The 16415-nt window shown below is 40.9% G+C and overlaps 1 protein-coding gene across 1 annotated transcript; it reads left to right on the top strand.

The window, feature by feature from the left end:
* Positions 1 to 7693: 7693 nt before the first annotated feature.
* On the top strand, positions 7694 to 8364 carry LOC108645537 (syncollin). The gene has a single exon (XM_018090717.2). It carries the CDS (start codon positions 7916 to 7918, stop codon positions 8255 to 8257), a length of 342 nt encoding a protein of 113 aa, XP_017946206.2. The 5' UTR covers positions 7694 to 7915; the 3' UTR covers positions 8258 to 8364.
* The last annotated feature ends 8051 nt before the right edge of the window (positions 8365 to 16415 follow it).

Below are 16415 nucleotides of genomic sequence, written 5' to 3'. Positions count from 1 at the left end.
TATGTTGTAGTTTGTTTTCAGTTAACAATTAAACGATTTAGTTTATACTACCCAAGTGTCTACAAAAATGAGTGCTGTAAATTAAGGGTGCCAGGATAATCAGTAAGGGTACAGAGTTGCTGCAGGAACAGTGTTTGACAGGCTTTACAAAATCTAACATCAGACAAGAACATTGTAATAAGGAAAGCGGATAAAGGGGCTATATAGTTTTACTGAATAAAAATGATTATGCTAAGGAAGCTTAGCTTAGCTTTTTGCAAGAAAATCCAACAAAATATGTAAAAGAATTTGACAAATTATTTTGACATTTGATAACATGATCCTTACAACATAAAGTAATTGATAAATCTGTTGCTTAACCCTAAAACAGCTACATTTTTGTCTAAACAAGACACATAAACCTGACAGATTCCCAATTAGGATGCCCAGTTATTGCAGGCATTGGGTCTTTAGGTAAAAATCTTTGTGAATATGTCGATCACTCCTTACAAACCTTAATATTATGGCTACCTATCTTTTTAAAGGACAAGGAAAGTCAAAATCTATTAAGCACACTATTAAATAGTACTACTATTGCCGTGTCAAAACACTATATTTCTGGCTTGCCTAATGAAACATTTACAGAGATACACATAACAGAAACGACATACTTGTTTCAGTGAACGGTGCCGCCATCTTGTCCAAGCCAGTCCCCCCCCCGCTCTGATCTCCGCACCTGCCAGCTCAGAAACGCCCCCCCCCCCCCTGCTCCGAGCTCCGCACCTGCCGGCTCACAAACCCACCCCCCCGCTCCGATCCCCGCACCTGCCGGCAATGTCTGATCTCCCTTCATATTTTTGCCTGACACATGTGTCTCCCCCTTCTGCCACAACCCCCCCACCTGCTGCCTCGCTTCTCCTCCTGCCAGCTGTGTCCTCTTCTGTGTCGCCATGGCAACCAGACACTCCTGCTGTGTGCGCATGTGCAAGCTAAGGATCTGGTCCCAGTGTTTGTGCAGGAGCGTTGCATTATGGGAATCTTCTCTACACAGCTCAGCATTTTCTTTTTCCTGTTTGGCTTCTGATCTTCTGAAGGGCACTATTGAGACAATTCAAGGTATGCCTGCAGCTTGAGATTAACTCTTTACTAGCCTTTCCTTCTCCTTTAAGGGACAGTGGGTACTTGATACACGCTTTGAGTGAATTTAACTGGATGAATACATTCAAGTGGGCATCTCTTGATGCAATGTCTCTATAAACCTGTATACCTCACCATTTGGGTTTAAAGAGGACCTGTCACCCATAGGCATAGAGGCGGGGCAGATAATAACTGTAGCTTTCTGTTCAGCACTACCTAGATGCCACTGCACATCTCACTTTTCCCCTCCCTCCTCATCATCTAACTGTGTAGCCAGTGTATAGGCATGGGCATCTGGTCCCCCATTCTGGCGCATAAACAAGATTTTGGCATGATACAAAGCTTGCCTTCATAACAGTGTCCACAAAATGGCGCCTGCCTGCTTGCTTTGATTGAGTAATTCCAAGCCGGAAGGAAACTATATAAATAATATAAATCTTGAGTAATTGAAGTTTATATTGCTCAACTAACGATATAGAAAATAATTTGGAGTTATTTCTTAGGGTGACAGGTCCCCGTTAACTGTTATTGAATATTACCTAAGGGTGGCCATACATGAGCACTCGATGAAGGGGCTGGATCCCTGAAATGTCTGCTGGCAGACATAAAAGGATCTTTGTTTTTTGCACAAAGAAGCGTTTAAAGGAGAGTGCCTGTGTTAATGTGGTTTTCATGGTAAATATAAAACAACCTAAAATTACTTGGTTGTCCACAAAAGAGACAAAGTAAAACATGTAATTATTAGTAGTGGACACAAAATCTGTGTTTTCTGTACATAACCAGATTTTTCAAATTCGAGAATATATTAACTGCAACACTTAGGGCTACATTCATGAAATTACGAGTTTGAATCCCGAATGGGAAAAATTTGGATTGGATGCGATAATTTCTGGTGATCGCAAATATCACGAAAATGCTTATAAAAAAATTGTATTTGTCACGATAATATCGTATTGGCGATCCGAAATTTTCGTACCGGACAATTGTAAACACCATTCCTGCTTTGCACCTTCTGAGCACGATTTTGGAAGCCTCCCATAGGAATCAATGGCACTCTGCAGCTCCAACCTGGCCCAACCTGGCCTGAAACTTTGAAATTTTGCTCCCATACGGAGCAATGGGGACTCCTCCCTACTGCTCCGTATGGATGTTTAACCCTGTGCGCATGCGCGATCGCGCGGTTGGGGGGGTGGCTTTTGTGTTCGCGCATGCGCAATCGCGGGTGGGGGTGTTAGGGGGCCCAGAATCTGGGCGGCCTCGGGGCACCTGTTTATAAATCCGGCGCTGGGTGTATAAAGTGTTCTACTGGATGAGCTGCACTTTTGCAATCGATATTAAAGTAACAATGCTCTTAGGGAGATATTACAACACCTCAAGGTTAATGTAATAAAAGTCACAAAGCAGTATTGTAACTGATAGCAACCAGCTACTTCTGGTCAACAAACATACTTTTTTTTAGTTGTAATATTGGTGTAGGCAGCAGCCATCTCAATGCATTGTGCCTGAGCTTTCAGAAAGAGCCAGCGCTACACATTAGATCTGCTTTCAACCAATTGTTTCTCCTACTCCCATGTAACTGGAGGAGTCCCAAGCTGGACTTGGATTTCTTACTATTGAGTGCTATTCTGATATCTACTGGGAGCTGCTATCTTGCTCCCTTCCCATTGTTCTGCTGTTCGGCTGCTGGGAGGGGGGTGATACCCCTCCAACTTGCAGTGCAGCAGTAAAGTGTGACTGAATTTTATCAGAGCAAAAGCCACATGGCTGTGGCACCCTGGGAAATAAAGGAAATGGCTAACCCAATGTAAAATTTCTAAATTAATTTTAAAAAAATCTGTAGATGTGAAGATTCATATTGCTTTGGTCAAAACTGGTGGCCTGCGGTCGCCCTCTGTTTGGCTGCTGTGCTGACCTTTATGTAAGCTTTAAATGGTATCAGTACTGGGATTAACTGGCCCCTGCATTGTTTACACAAGGCTGTAATCTTCTGCATTCTTCACAGTCATATTCAGGATGTAAGACCCCCACGTTGTTCACCTGTTCACACCTCAGACAGCATAGGCCAGGGAGATTATGGCACACACAGGCAGGGTAGGGCAGGCAGAGTATGGCACACACAGGCCTGCCCTACCCTGCCTGTGTGTGCCATACTCTGTCTGCCCTATGCTGCCTGTGTGTGCCATGCTCTCCCTGTGCTATATACAGTGGAGGAAATAATTATTTGACCCCTCACTGATTTTGTAAGTTTGTCCAATGACAAAGAAATGAAAAGTCTCAGAACAGTATCATTTCAATGGTAGGTTTATTTTAACAGTGGCAGATAGCACATCAAAAGGAAAATCGAAAAAATAACTTTAAATAAAAGATAGCAACTGATTTGCATTTCATTGAGTGAAATAAGTTTTTGAACCCTCTAACAAAAAAAGACTTAATACTTAGTGGAAAAACCCTTGTTTGCAAGCACAGAGGTCAAACGTTTCTTGTAATTGATGACCAAGTTTGCGCACATTTTAGGAGGAATGTTGGTCCACTCCTCTTTGCAGATCATCTCTAAATCCCTAAGGTTTCGAGGCTGTCTCTGTGCAACTCTGAGCTTGAGCTCCCTCCATAGGTTTTCTATTGGATTAAGGTCCGGAGACTGACTAGGCCACTCCATGACCTTAATGTGCTTCTTCTTGAGCCACTCCTTTGTTGCCTTTGCTGTATGTTTTGGGTCATTGTCGTGCTGGAACACCCATCCACGACCCATTTTCAGTTTCCTGGCAGAGGGAAGGAGGTTGTCGTTCAGGATTTCACGATACATGGCTCCGTCCATTTTCCCGTTAATGCGAATAAGTTGTCCTGTGCCCTTAGCAGAAAAACACCCCCAAAGCAAAATGTTTCCACCCCCATGCTTGACAGTGGGGACGGTGTTTTGGGGGTCATAGGCAGCATTTTTCTTCCTCCAAACACAGCGAGTTGAGTTAATGCCAAAGAGCTCTATTTTGGTCTCATCAGACCACAGCACCTTCTCCCAGTCACTCACAGAATCATTCAGGTGTTCATTGGCAAACTTCAGACGGGCCTGCACATGTGCCTTCTTGAGCAGGGGGACCTTGCGAGCCCTGCAGGATTTTAATCCATTGCGGTGTAATGTGTTTCCAATGGTTTTCTTGGTGACTGTGGTCCCTGCTAATTTGAGGTCATTAACTAACTCCTCCCGTGTAGTTCTAGGATGCTTTTTCACCTTTCTCAGAATCATTGACACCCCACGAGGTGAGATCTTGCGTGGAGCCCCAGAGCGAGGTCGATTGATGGTCATTTTGTGCTCCTTCCATTTTCGAACAATCGCACCAACAGTTGTCACCTTCTCTCCCAGCTTCTTGCTAATGGTTTTGTAGCCCATTCCAGCCTTGTGCAGGTCTACAATTTTGTCTCTGACATCCTTGGACAGCTCTTTGGTCTTTCCCATGTTGGAGAGTTTGGAGTCTGCTTGATTGATTGATTCTGTGGACAGGTGTCTTTTATACAGGTGACTAGTTAAGACAGGTGTCCTTAATGAGGTTGACTAATTGAGTAGAAGTGTCTAACCACTCTGTGTGAGCCAGAACTCTTAATGGTTGGTAGGGGTTCAAAAACTTATTTCACTCAATGAAATGCAAATCAGTTGCTATCTTTTATTTAAAGTTATTTTTTCGATTTTCCTTTTGATGTGCTATCTGCCACTGTTAAAATAAACCTACCATTGAAATGATACTGTTCTGAGACTTTTCATTTCTTTGTCATTGGACAAACTTACAAAATCAGTGAGGGGTCAAATAATTATTTCCTCCACTGTAGTTACATAGTTACATAGGGTTGAAAAAAGACCAGAGTCCATCAAGTTCAACCTATCCAAGTAAACCCAGCACACACAACCCACACCTACCAATCTATACACTCACATACATAAACTATATATACAACCACTAATACTAACTGTAGATATTAGTATCACAATAGCCTTGGATATTCTGATTGTTCAAGAACTCATCCAGGTCCCTCTTAAAGGCATTAACAGAATCTGCCATTACCACATCTCTAGGAAGGGCATTCCCCAACCTCACTGCCCTCACCGTGAAAAACCACCTACACTGCTGCAAATGGGAACTCCGTTCCTCTAATCTAAAGGGGTGACCTCTGGTGCGTTGATTGTTTTTATGGGAAAAAAGAACATCCCCCAACTGCCTATAATCCCCTCTAATGTACTTGTACAGAGTAATCATGTCCCCTCGCAAGCGCCTCTTTTCCAGAGAAAACAACCACAACCTCGACAGTCTAACCTCATATCTTAAATCTTCCATCCCCTTTACCAGTTTAGTTGCACGTCTCTGCACTCTCTCCAGCTCATTAATATCCTTCTTAAGGACTGGAGCCCAAAACTGCACCGCATACTCAAGGTGAGGCCTTACCAGGGACCTATAAAGGGGCAAAATTATTTTTTCATCCCTTGAGTCAATGCCCTTTTTTATACAAGACAGCACTTTATTTGCTTTAGTAGCCACAGAATAACACTGCCTGGAATTAGACAACTTGTTATCTACAAAAATCCCCAGATCCTTCTCAATTAAGGAAACCCCCAACACACTACCATTCAGTAGATAGTTCACGTTTATATTATTTCTACCAAAGTGCTTAACTTTGCACTTGTCAACATTGAACCTCATTTTCCAGTTTGCTGCCCAGTTTTCCAATTTTGTCAAATCGCTCTGCAAAGCGGCAGCATCCTGCATGGAACTTATCGTTTTGCACAATTTAGTGCCATCAGCAAAAATAGAAACAGTACTCTCTATGCCCTCTTCCAGGTCATTAATAAACAAGTTAAAAAGCAAAGGACCAAGGACTGACCCCTGCGGTACTCCACTAACCACACTGGTCCAATTAGAAAATGTTCCATTTACCACCACTCTCTGTAATCTATCCTTCAGCCAGTTCTCTATCCAATTACAAATATTATGCTCTAGGCCAATATTCCTCAATTTGATCATTAACTTTCTGTGAGGTACTGTATCAAACGCTTTAGCAAAGTCCAAGTAGATGACATCAACTGCCATTCCCACATCGAGGTTCCTACTCAGCTCCTCATAAAAGGCGACTAAATTAGTCTGGCAAGATCTGTTACACATAAAACCATGCTGGCACAAACTTATAGTATTGTGAACTGCAATGTATTCAAGTACCCTATCCCTTATTACCCCTTCCAAAAGTTTTCCTACTATTGATGTCAGACTAACTGGCCTATAGTTTTCAGGCTGAGAACAGGATCCCTTTTTAAATAATGGCACCACATTAGCAATTCGCCAGTCTATCGGCACCATGCCAGACCTCAACTGCCTATGCTGCCTGTGTGTGTCATACTCTGCCTGAACTATGCTGCCTGTGTGTGCCATACTGTGCCTACCCTATGCTGCCTGTGTGCGCCATACTCTACCTGCCCTGTGCTGCCTATGTGTGCCATACTCTACCTGCCCTGTGTTGTCTGTGGGTGCCATACTCTGCCTGCCCTATGCTGCCTGTGTGTGCCATGCTCTCTCTGCTCTATGCTGCCTGTGTGTGCCATACTCTGCCTGCCCTATGCTGCCTGTGTGTGCTATACTCTTTCTGCCCTATGCTGCCTGTGTGTGCCATACTCTGCCTGCCCTATGCTGCCTGTGTGTGCCATACTCGGCCTGCCATATGCTGCCTGTAGAAGGTGAACCTGGCAGGGGATTGTTAGCATTTGGAAATATTAATTATATGGAACCCTAAGGTGTGTAATTACTGTATATGCTGGGGGTTGCTGTGCTATCCACAGGGGAAGAGGAGGCATATGGATTTATGGGTACGGGTGATATTCCTACAGTTAGCACCAACTATTTAGGATTTTGCTGGGCTACCACCATTAGTGTGGCTATGGTCTTAAAAGCTCTTGTAATAACATGGTGTGGTTTGAAGTGGGTGTGGCTAAAAGGGAACTGGTCAAACTGGCTTCCATTATCGGCCCTCCACATTTCCGGCCCTCGGTACCACAGAAGTTGTACAGCACTGCTGTGGACCTTCAATAACCAGTAGCAGAGGAGAGACTGCACAATAAACATTCCGAACAAACACAGGTTCAGTTGCAATTATGCTCTTGGTGCCTTGAACCAAATTCTCAGTCAAAAGCTCAACCAACTCTAAGAGCAAAATGTAAGATTTCAATCAGTCTATGTATTGAGCATCTGCAAGAGCTATGAATGCTGGTTGGCATATTATATATGAGCCCCGACCAAGAAGAAGTCATCTATAGCCAGCACATAGTGTGAATGCTAAGTACAGAAAGAAATGAGATATGATGTTGTGGCTATGGAATCTATTATTTCTATGTTGCTTGACAGTGACTCAGATAGACTGTATCAGGTCTATACCAGTGCTATAATTCCAGTTTTTTGCAGTACTAAATTGTTGCTGTACTTACCAACAGAAATATTTTGCAGCATATAAACAAAATATCTTCCCTTAATTTTACTTTTTTGATTTATGGCCAGTACCCAGCTACCAATCTTGAACCTTGTCTCCACTGACAATTTTTTCATTCATATAAAATTTTTGGGAGTGTTCTTGACACCATTTTGTGTGAATTGCACACCTGAGTCTACACAGGAGCTTATTCATTTTTGCTCTCAAGCACCTTCATTTATCACATGTTCTTTAACCTCCCATGATCAATACTGCAATACTGGTCGACCTTCAGAAATATATTTAAAAAGAAACTGTGGCACACAGAAAGCTCATCAGAACGCACATTTCAGTCTTTGCTACCATGAGACTTCTTCCTCTCTTCGTGCTGCCTTTCCTTTTCGGAAGCCTCGTGGCTGAATGCCCCAGTTCTGTGCTGCTTCTGAATGAAAGTGGAGAGAAGCTGTGTGCCAGGATGTTTGAACACAGCAGTGCTTATTTTGACCAGTCCTGCGGAGGAGCATACTTGGATGCCAAAAATGGAGATGACTTCCCCTACATGCCCTCTGGTTGGAAGAACAAGATTTCCTCGCTGGTTGTTTCTAGCCGTTGCACCCTGAAAGTGTGGAGCAAAGAAGGAAAACTTGGCAACAATCGTTCCTTTTCAGCTGGCACAGTCTACCAAATGAAAGACTATAAAAATTGACTTTTTGGTGACTGGAATGACTCTGTCCAGGCATACTTCTGTACCTGCAACTAAAAAGACAAATGTTCTTTGCTTCAAGCCATTAAATGTACATTTCTCTCTTTAAATGTGTTGTAGTTTGTTTTCAATTAACAGTTAAAGTATTTATGTTATTCTTAAAGGCATAGCAATTCATAGATACCCAAGTTTCTATAGAAATAAGTGCTGGTTAAGGGTTCAATGGGAATAATCAATAAGGGAACAGAGTTGCTGCTACTGACAATACTTTTAAAAACACATATAAATATACAGTTAGTAGTGGTAAATAATTATTGTATAGTCTAAAAGGGTAAATGTCTTTGTGTTTCTCAAGGGTTTTCTTGAGGGTTCAAAAACCCACCAATCAACACTAAAGAAAAAATAAATAGTAATGGTGCACAAAGTGCTCTAATGGATGAGATGCACTTTTGCAATCAATGAGCAGGTGTTACAGTACAATGTTCATAGGCAGATATAGCAACAACTCAAAGTTAATGTTGACAGGTCACAAAACAATCTTGTAGTTAAATTAGCTTGTTGCTATTAGTTACAACTTATAGTAATGGCATAATTGTGCTTTCCCTATCTTGGAGTTTTAGTTGTTGGAAGATGGCTATAGAAGCACAGGAATAGTTGGAGATTCATATTGCTGTCAAACTTCAATGACCAGTAGCAAAGGAGAGACTGCACAAAATTCTAAATAACTACAGAAAATGCAAAATAATGAAAAGAAATCCATCAGCCCATGAAGCAGTGATGGTAAGTTAGTAGTTATTACATTCACAAGTAAATGTAAAAGGGTACATTGTATCATTCCAAGTTTTCTGAAGTATACTTTTATATCTCCCTCACTAGATTTGTTTTTATCTCAAAAAATTGAACATGGCTATTCTCTAGGGAGTAGGGCTTTTGTCATTATCCTCTAGAGCCAAATTGTTCAAATGATATAGATACTTTAAGGTTAAGGTAGCTTGACATAGGTTGCTGGACCAATCATTGCCTCTGTTACTACATTAACTCTAAAGTGCACTTACTGTGGTGTTATGATTATGTGCGAGACCTCTCTAAATCTAAAATGTTCTACCTGCATTGCAGTGTTTAATACTTAGTGATTCTTAATACCAAAGTACACATATAGTACTAAAAAATCTGTCCTTCCTAAGGATAATATATTCATGGCCACATCATGTTTGTTGAGCATATTTTTTTCTAAAAAATGCATGTTTGCTAACTGCCTGTAGCCACCCTTTGCTTTCTGAGGATGTTGGGAATTGATCAACCACCGGAGTCCTGCTAGATGCCCTTCACTGATTCTTCATCAAATAATCCCTGCAACCTAACTGAAGTGTATCTGTGAAGATCTGATAAGCCACATGCTTTGCCTGATGATGACTGGCACTAAGGCAGAATTCTCATCCGTATTCAGAAGGCAATGGAGTAGCTGTGTGAAGTTGAATCCAGTTGAAGTGATTGCGTTCCAAAGACACAGTCAGGCCACTGTTGCAACATGCTGAAAGTTTAATCCCACGCTGTGCGGGGAGGAATGAGTTACAGACATTTAGAAGTCACACGTGACGTTAGTGAAAGTTAGTGGATGGGATTTCTGCTTAGGTGTATCAATTTGAATTCTTTTAAAAAAAATACAGAGACAGAATATGTAAGCTGACACAGTAACATATTTTCCTTTAAAAGGAGAGCTAAAGGTCATCGATCTCAATAAAAAATTGGTCTATACATGTTACACCCTATCTTTTGGGCTTCTGCAACAACTGCAGCCCTTAATCAATGCCCTCCAGTAGCCCCTCATATAATTTTTCTGTGGTTCCCAGCACATGCTCTGGCCTGCTCTTAATTTCCTGAGCTCAGGGACTATATAGAATTCAAGATACAACTTGGTACTGAACTCAGATTTTTTTAGATGGCGGCATAGAGGCCAGTGCATTCTGCAGCATAGTAATAATCAGCCCTGTAGCTTCAGCTTCTCTATGGTAGATGTAACCTCGCTTTATGCTCATGATCTGATAATTTTTGAAGACCCCTGAGCTAAGAGAACAAAAAGCCTGGGCCTACCAAAATCAAAGATGGTTATTTGAGTTGGATGTCTTTGAATGCATTGATCTATTATAGGGCTGCTTATATAGCTCTTGGCTGGCACAGTAAGTTCAGATGTAAAAACAGCTTTTCTAGCCAGTGTTTCATTGGGCCTTAATTCTCCTTTAAATTCAGAGAAATCGGTTTCCTGTGCTTCTCTTGGTACCTGAACTTTCATAAAGAAATAATGTGTTTATATAAATGTTAATTTGAACAACGTAGGAATGAGGTCAAAAAGAAAATGAGCTATTCAGAGATACAAAGGGAATAAAGATTAATGTTAGATTTCAGGAATTCCAGTGATAATGGTAGGAAGAAAGTCCACCTCTGTATCATACAGAGAAGTACAATCACCCTGCAAATCCCACACATCCTGGGGGCACTGATCTCTCCTGTGTGAGTGCTACTAACAGGCCACGCTGCGAGAACATCTTTCCGTGACTAAAGCGAGAGATGATATTTCCATTAATCTATTTCTGCTCAAGCCGTGAAATTCTTTGAAACAAGATCTGTTCTGCAACCAGAAACAGTTTGCCGTGGCTTAATTAGGAGTTTTTAAACTGTACTTTTAAATGAAAACATACATGCAAGGTCAGCGCAAATATCAGAGGAATGGTTTATCACATAGACAAGGACAGCCCCAGAGATTGAAAGAAGAAAAGGATTCACACAAATAATAGGAAAGTGTCCTTTCTTCAAAGGGCAATACTGGAATTGAATTTACTGCTGGCACAATACAGGGCTGGCTAGGATTTTAGCAGATAAGGCTATTCTGTATTCACTCCATTTTAATTAAATACTAAGACAGAAGGGTTATTTTTCAACTATGGCAAATTGATTTAGTCCTGCCAGTTGTCCCAACTGATTACCCCCAGGCAGATAACCCCACCAGGCAGAATATGCTGGTACATGGAACCCTGAGATTCACTTGGTTTTCTGCTAAGCAGAAAAAGCCAGAACGTTCATTCACATACTATTGAGTAAAACTGCACATCGTGAATTGTTGTCATTGGTTGGTTGATTTGATACTTGAGTCATACGATCTTCACTGATCATCTGCTCAGCAGGCTCTAGTAACAGGTAGCAATGCCATGTCTTAGCCATTTTAATTTAGTCATCATTCATTGACCAGTGTCTAGGCACTATGTTTCAATGCCTGTAGTAACGCTAAGGAGTAGGCTACTATATATTTTTGTTGCCCCTTGGATCAAAGATCCAAAGGACTGGTGCGGTTTTGGGCTCCAGTCCTTAAGAAGGATTTTAATGAGCTGGAGGGATGGAGGATTTAAAGTATAAGGAAAAAGTGTCAAGGCTGGGAATGTTTCCTCTAGAGAAAAGACACTTGTGGCGGGTCATGATTAATCTTTACATGTACATTATATACAAAAAATGGGGGGATCTTTTTCCCATAGAAAAGAGGAACACACCAGAGGCCACCCCTCTAGATTAGAGGAACAGAGCTTCCATTTGAAGCAGCATAGGTGGTTTTTTACAATGAGGGCAGTGAGGTTGGGAATGCCCTTCCTAGTGATGTGGTAATGGCAGATTCTGTTAATGCTCTGTTAAAGGGGCTTGGATGAGTTCTTGAACAGGCATAGTATCCAAGGCTATTGTGATACTAATATCTACAGTTAGATTTATAAATTTACCAAAACCACATTGATTTGCAGTTAGTTTGTAAACTAAGATATGAGTATATAACTATGTCTAAACGGTGTCTATTTTCAAAATGGGTAAGTCCTTCATGGGATATCCTGATATTTATCTAGAAACATCTAATCAATACAACCATTGCTAGTTAGGATTTAAGTGGCTACATTTGTATGCTATGATAATATGCACTGAAGTCAGACTAGTAAATGTGTGCTTTAATCTGATTGGTCACATAGGTATTTTCTCATTATGCCAATCTGGGAGAGTAATTTGTATGGGTTTGGGATCTGTTATATGGAAACCCCCTATCGAGAAAGCTCAAAATTACAAGAATGTTGTCTTCTATAGACTCCATTTTAATCAAATAATCCAAATAACAGTAGCTTGTACTTAAGCCCAACTAAGTGTAAGCAAGATCAGACATACAGACAGTTCTTTAGGTGAGTAAAGTCCATTTATTGTGTACAGTAACCGACTCTGGTATCAGGCAGGAGCGTAAGCAAAACAAAAGTAAACAAAACCCATGTCACACTTGGGCTCTAACTAATACGCAAGGTGCTTTCCCTCTCTGTTACCGGTCCCCTACTGGGATTACCGGCTAAACCAAAAGACAGCTCCCCAGAGTCACAGTACCTTGAGAGAGTCCTTTTGTTTGGGAAAAAATACCCGCAGCATTGCAAGCTGCTCCACACAGGCAAAGACCCTCTCACATCGATTTCAGTTCTCAGTCTGAGCCCTACACTCTCTCTTACTGTAGGCTGATCTAGCCTGCTAAATATACCCCAGGTGAGACTCCACTGGGGAATTAACCCACTCAGGACGGCTATACATAAGGGAGTAGCAGATGAACCTAGGGAAAATATATCTCCCTCAAACTGTTTTCTTGTTACCAGTTCACACAAGATATAATTAATCCTTATTGGAGGAAAAACAATCCTATTGGGTTTATTTAACATAAAAAAAAAAATGATGGACAACCAAATTACATTATTCAGAAAACCCCAGCTCCTAGGCATTCTGGATAACAGGTCCCATACCTGTAGGACTTTCATGTAACCACAAAGTAGTGAAAGTCATCAGAGCTGTATTTTTGCAACCCTACCAAAAACATTTTTATTTTATTATTATTGTTAAATTCTCGTTTCATGATTCAGTGTGGGCTGAGAACAGGAGGCATTTATGGGAATAAAATGAATAGGCATATAAGCAGGTACATATTTCATGTAGACTGGGGGATGCAATTTTCTATAAAAGCCTTGGAGAGCACAAAGTGTAAATATAAGCAGAATTACCATCTTGTTATTTCTGGATTTTTACTAATTGAATGATGTCTGGCTGTAGTCATGTGCATTCTGTATATGTATATATTTGTAAGGGTTTTATTAGCAGGGAGCCTACATTTGTTAAGCGGTTAATATAAAAATACTTTCAAGTAGCACTATGTGTGATTCACTATGTTTCCTGATGTAGGTGTGTGGGTTAGTCATTACCTCGGCTAAATACAATGAGTCAGTCCTTGCGCTCAGGTAAGTACAACGGAGATTATGCACTGAGATACATCTACATATTAGGGTAACAGCACTGACAAATTAGCTTTATAAGAAGTTTCTTCTTGTGCTGAATCTGAAATGTAGAATATCATGCTTTCTCTTTAGTCTTTCCTTTAATTTATCTTATAATTGCACATACTCTGACAGTTCACACACCATCATCTAAGAAGCAGGAAGGGTCACAGTTATCTGAACCTCCTTGCATGGAAAATTTCTTAATTTGCAGCAGACGGCACGCTTCACCATAGTAACAGAGAGATGGAACATTTTATTTTGATGCTAGACAATATGAACCAGAATGTGTGTGATTGCACTCATTTCAGTGTCCTTGTGTGCTGAACAGTTTGACAGTTTCAATGGATTTTAGGGTTTATTGAGGTGATTTTATATGTATAGCACACAGGTTTTACCACTCGCCTCAGGACTGAACTCTGTACCTTAAGTAATTCACAACTTGGGTCGAAATCCTTTTAAAAGGCTGAGAGACCAGACCCTAGCTAACAGTATTCTACCCCATTATTCCCACAGACCTTATGCTTCGAAAGGAATTGTAAACCTTGGAAATAAATGAATGTAATACTGTTGACTGCGGGGTCTGCTTTCTCTATAGTTGTGCCACTGTTAGCATTGAAAAAACTGGAAAAAAAATAATGTAAAATTGCTTTTTTGAGCACAATTTACATTTAAGTTGTTATCAGGGTTTACATTATCTTTAAGGCTAATGCCAGACGAGGCGTAGGACGGATATTTTCGGCAAGCGGAAAAGCGCTTGCCGAAAATATCCGCCCTACGCCTGGTCTGGCATTAGCCTAAGGGCATTTTTAGTGTAGAGAGTGAAATTGCACCATCTTCACTAAAAGGGTGAAGTTCTGGTAAACAACATAATTTAATTTTTTTTTAACACTATCAGGGGTGGATTTTTTGCCACACCCGGTAAAGTGATATCTGAGGCAAGTATCCAGGTATTACCAGTGCAATGCAGTTTTGGGTGGTTAGCAGGTAACTAGTTGTGGGTCAGATGTGGGTGCAACTGATTATGTATACTCATTCACCAACCCAAAATGAAAAAACATTGTATGAAATTTGTTCCATTACACCCAAGAAATACCTTCCTTAAACACCACCACTTGGTTTGTTTGGTCCACTAACAAGAGAAATGTGGGCTTAAGAGTTTTGTAATCTGTTTGTAATCCTGAATAAATATATAATTTTTATTTTGAGCAGCATTAGGTGTTGTGGTTTAGACCCTCCCATGTAGATTGCTAAGGTATGTCACCCGTAGGGGTACATTTATCATGCTGTGTAAACAATGGAGTGAAACATTACCGGTGATGTTGCTCATAGCAGCCAATCAGATGCTTTGCTTTGGTTTTCTAACTGTTGAAATCTAATTGCTGATTGGCTGCCCTGGGCAACATCACTGATAATGCTCCACTTTTTACACAGCATAATAAATACTGTATACCCCTTAATTTGATAGCTGCCATAGTGATCAGAGAAAAGAGAAAATGTAACTTCATGCTTAACAAAATTTTATTTTCCTGGTTACTATGGGCAGCATTCACAGCAACCCTTTCAGTAGAACGTTCAGACAAAAAAGAAAAGAGCAGAGGGGGGAAGGGGGTGTATATGTGAGTAGTTGTTTTTTTGAAACCTGTCCTAGTGGGGGTGGAAACACAAACCCTTATTGTGCTGCCCATAGCAACCAGGAAAAGAAAATATCGGTAAGTACTGTATGAAGTTACATTTTCTCTTTTTTAGCTCCCTCCAGAGAGCCTTGCCAAGGACAATGTCACTGGAGGGGGGGGGGAAATTTTAAGGCACCTCTCAGTGGATGCAATTTCTTCTTTTTTACCCCAGCGCTCCTCTTCTGTAACAAACACAGCAGCCTGGGGTACTTTCCTCCAACCATTTCAGGAACATTTTTTTCAAAACCCACATGGTAATTTTCAATTCATTTTTCTTGCTATGCTAACAGATATCTATTGCACACAGTCACTGTCAGAATAGTCTGAGATATATAGGACATCTGCTCTTCTGAAAACTGCTCTCTTATGCGACTGGAAGGTTATCTATTGTGTGAGGGAAGCCAGTATGCCATTTCCTTCATTCCTCTGTTTAATGTCATCGCAAATAATACCACCAGGACAAATTGTGAGCTGTCATGCAGTTTCTGGATGTCCCTCTTCCCTCTCGTTCTTTGACAAAAGAGTGAAAGCTCTGGAAGCATCTGTCTGTGTGACAGGTAAAGAAAATGAAGTATTGTCGGTTTAATGTCTTCACAGATGGATGGCTATGGGTTTTAACCCCAAATCCCATTATATCTGATATCTGAAGTATGTGCTGCTGTCATTGGGGCATTTTGCTTCTACATCAGATTGTCCTTTTCACCTGTTAAACACAGCAGAGTTTTGTTATTACATGGGACTTCACAGAAACCGCTGTTCCTTTATAAGACTAAGGGGCACATTTACTAATCCACGAATCCCAATCACGAATGGGAAAAAATCGTATTGGAAACGAAAATTTCAGAAGATCACAAATATCACGAAAATGCTTACGAAAAAATCGTATTAGTCACGATAATATCGTATTGATGATCCGAAAGTCACGAAATTTTCGTACCGAACAGTTGTAAACAGCGGTAAAACCTTTCCGATTTTTTCGTGCAAACGTCCGAAAAAGTCGTACGGCGTACGAAAAAGTCGTGCGCCGTACGAAAAAATCGGCAAAAATACGCTCGGAACGTTCGCATGAACGCTCGAGCGTTCGTGCTTTTGTAAATGTGCCCCATACAGTATAACAGTTTTGTCAAGTTTTTAATTTATGACTGTACCTCCTAACCA

This window comes from Xenopus tropicalis, chromosome 8 (genome assembly GCF_000004195.4).
Source record: "Xenopus tropicalis strain Nigerian chromosome 8, UCB_Xtro_10.0, whole genome shotgun sequence".
Classification (NCBI taxonomy): Eukaryota; Metazoa; Chordata; class Amphibia; order Anura; family Pipidae; genus Xenopus; species Xenopus tropicalis.
The sequence above is the reverse complement of the archived record's forward strand: the minus strand, read 5'-3'. Positions and strand labels throughout refer to the sequence as shown.

Coding starts and splice junctions, on each gene's coding strand:
- LOC108645537 (XM_018090717.2), top strand. CDS start 7,916: ATGAGACTTCTTCCTCTCTTCGTGCTGCCTTTCCTTTTCGGAAGCCTC.